The sequence below is a fragment of the Volvox carteri genome (genome assembly GCF_000143455.1).
Source record: "Volvox carteri f. nagariensis unplaced genomic scaffold VOLCAscaffold_24, whole genome shotgun sequence".
Lineage (NCBI taxonomy): Eukaryota > Viridiplantae > Chlorophyta > Chlorophyceae > Chlamydomonadales > Volvocaceae > Volvox > Volvox carteri.
The window spans coordinates 154,450-157,226 of NW_003307567.1; the positions used below are offsets into that span (position 1 = coordinate 154,450).

A 2,777-nucleotide genomic window follows, 5' to 3' on the forward strand; every position below is an offset into this window, starting at 1 on the left:
ATGCGTTTGGAGCACAGGAGACCTACGGGCCCAAGTAGGACCCTCGACGATGCTTCAAAGCGAAAATTACGTGTGGAATTTTCAGCATCTCCAAATCGGCCAGCATATCGACGGTCGCGACTTGCAACAAGGGCTCGTTTGGAAAACGCGGATACCCATGCTGTCATTGCAATTGGCCGCCATAAGCCCACCTACACGAACGCGAACTTTCCAACAGATGCAGAGGGGCGGACGTATCACTTGGGGACAAAGGTGCGCGTGCAAGCTTGCTAGATTATGCCGCCTCAACTTTGCCTCTTCGCATGCACGTGCACGTGCAACTTTGTTCTTATCTGCTATCCCTCAGGAGGGTGAAGTCGCGCCGCGGATTCTTAGCGTCGGATCTGTTAGTCGTGCCCAGTTGCTGAGCACGTTGCTCGAACCCCCCGCTCTTGGCAAGCCACTCTTCCAGCGCACATCCAGTCGCGGCTTCCTCACTATCACGGGTGAGTCACAAGTCACGTTTCGCCAAGCCCTGAATCGCATATCAGCCTTGTAACTACGCGAGCTATCGTACAGGGATGAATCAGGGGTCGTTTGCTTTGAGGTCACCCAGTTTGGCTCCCATCTCATGCAACCTCGTCAGTCGATGCCCAAATTCGCGTACCACCCTTTGACACGTACTCTTATTCCGCATGCCCAAGCAGTAGGATGCACTGCGTCGTCTTGCTTCTAATAAGAAACTTATATGTAAACTCAGTTATTTTACTCGCCACAACGACTAGATCGTCGCGCCCTTAAAGAGTCAAAGTTACAACCCAAATATGTCATATCGCAAGCCCCACTCCTCTTCGTTTTATCCGAGCGCACATCATAAATCCGTATGGATGGTGTGTGTCGTCCCATAATTACTTCATCATGTTTTTTAAAGCAACTGCAGCCCTTGCTTTGAATACATGCAACCTTAACGGCTGCTGCCTTTATGGCGGTGGAAGAGCCATATGACCTAGTACGAAACGCAACGGGATTCCCAACCTCTCACTACACAAATGAAAGTGGGAGATTCGGGCCCCCTGGTCCCCACCCACGTTCTTTTCAATCGGTCTTCGCCGCAATCCCTTCCCCCCTTCCCTCCCCCCTTCCCCCCCCACTCCCCACTCCCCACTTCCCCCCCCACTCCCCACTCCCCACTCCCTCCCCACTCCCCACTCCCCCCCCTTCCCCCCTTCCCTCCCCACTTCCCCCCCCCACTCGACACTCCCACTTCCCTCCCCGGCTCCTTCAGGTCGCTACGAGGGCCTGCCCGTGAGCATCGTGAGCACCCATATGGGGCTGCCAAACATGGATTTCGTCGTACGGGAGAACCGGGCTGTCGTACGCGGGCAGATGGCGATTATACGGCTTGGAACGTGCGGAGCCGTGCAGCGCCCGGCCAAGCTGGGTGACCTGCTCATCGCGACCCACGGGTCGATTGCAATCCGTCGGGACCCCGACTACTGGACGTTTCAAGAGGATTATGACTCAGGTTACGACTCATCGTCGTCGGCTGGATCCAACGTCAGCAACGGCGGGGCCGGCAACGGAAGGTCCAACGGTGCCGCTGCGAACGGCACCGCGACGGCGGCAGTACGGAAGCCGTACGTGACGACGCTGCCGGTGCCGGCCAACCCGCAGCTGGCGGCGCTCCTGGCGGAGGAGGCTTCCCGGGTGGTGGGACGTGATCGAGTGGTGGAGGGCCTTAACGCCAGCGCGGATAGCTTCTACAGCAGCCAGGTTGGGGGTTGCGGGCTGGGGAGGGGGGGGGGAGAAAGACGAACCACGAGCGAGTGAAGCTGCTACCAAGCGAAGAGAGCTGCGGCAGGGGGAGGGGAGGGGGCCGGGGATAGGGTTAGGCGGCGGGAAGGGTGCAGGTTATGGTTACGGGGAAGTGGGTGCGGCTGCTGGTCTGCGGGTTTTATGTGGGTCAATGTGCCCCCGTCTTCCACGCGCACTCTCCTCCTCCTCCTCCCCTTCATACAGCGCCGGGTGTCGCGCTGCGTTTCTGTCGGTGTTTGTGTTGGAAAGTGAATATATATACCTCATATACATTCATATATACACCAGTGAATGGTGACAGCAGTAATAGGACCCGGGGGTGTCCCCGGGGGCGCATTGCTAAATGATTGCTAACATTTCGCAACTCCACGCATGGAGGCACTGCCGGCGAGATAAGGGGAGTAGATTCAGTCTTTCCCCCCTTCCTTTCCCCCATTTCTTTCCCCTCTTAAATCTCCTGGGGCAGTTTCGGACTTTGGCCGCCTTCCGGCAGTTGCTTTATTGTTTCCTTTATTGTTTCCTGGCATGTGATATCCGCCCCCCCCCCCCGGGGCCGGGGCCCGTGGTTCATCTGGGTCGCAGTACTTTTCCCGCTTCCGAGCCCGCCGGAATAAGCTAATGTGCTGTATTTCTTAGGCAAGCACCCGCCGCCGTGCCGTTGGCGTTTTTTGGGGTTTTAGGCATGGACGTGCCGTCCTGGCTTTCAGACGCACGACGAAAATATTCATCTTAAATACCCGTCCAGATGCGTACGTGCGTATGTTTATCTACATTGTGTTTGTATTGCTTGTATTGTTTGCATTGTGTATGTATTTGTGTATTGTGCATGTATTTGTGTATTGTGCATGTATGTATTTGTGTATGTATTTGTGTATTGGGGTGGGGTGGTTGTAGGGTCGCACGGGCTCCGAGTTTGACGACCGGAACGAGGGTCTGTTGGCGGAGCTGGTGGCGGCGCACCCCGACCTGGTGCCGCTGGAGAT

At 56.5% G+C, this 2,777-nt stretch overlaps 1 protein-coding gene across 1 annotated transcript in view; it reads left to right on the top strand.

The window, feature by feature from the left end:
• Window positions 1-2,777, top strand: part of VOLCADRAFT_92031 (uncharacterized protein) — a gene marked incomplete at both ends in the record, with an annotated part of 3,799 nt that continues 1,022 nt past the window's right edge. Inside the window, 4 exons of the mRNA XM_002951435.1 lie at window positions 1-252; window positions 347-485; window positions 1,265-1,752; window positions 1,999-2,026. Of these exons, the coding sequence (XP_002951481.1) occupies window positions 1-252; window positions 347-485; window positions 1,265-1,752; window positions 1,999-2,026 (907 nt within the window). The remainder of the gene's footprint in view (window positions 253-346; window positions 486-1,264; window positions 1,753-1,998; window positions 2,027-2,777) is intronic.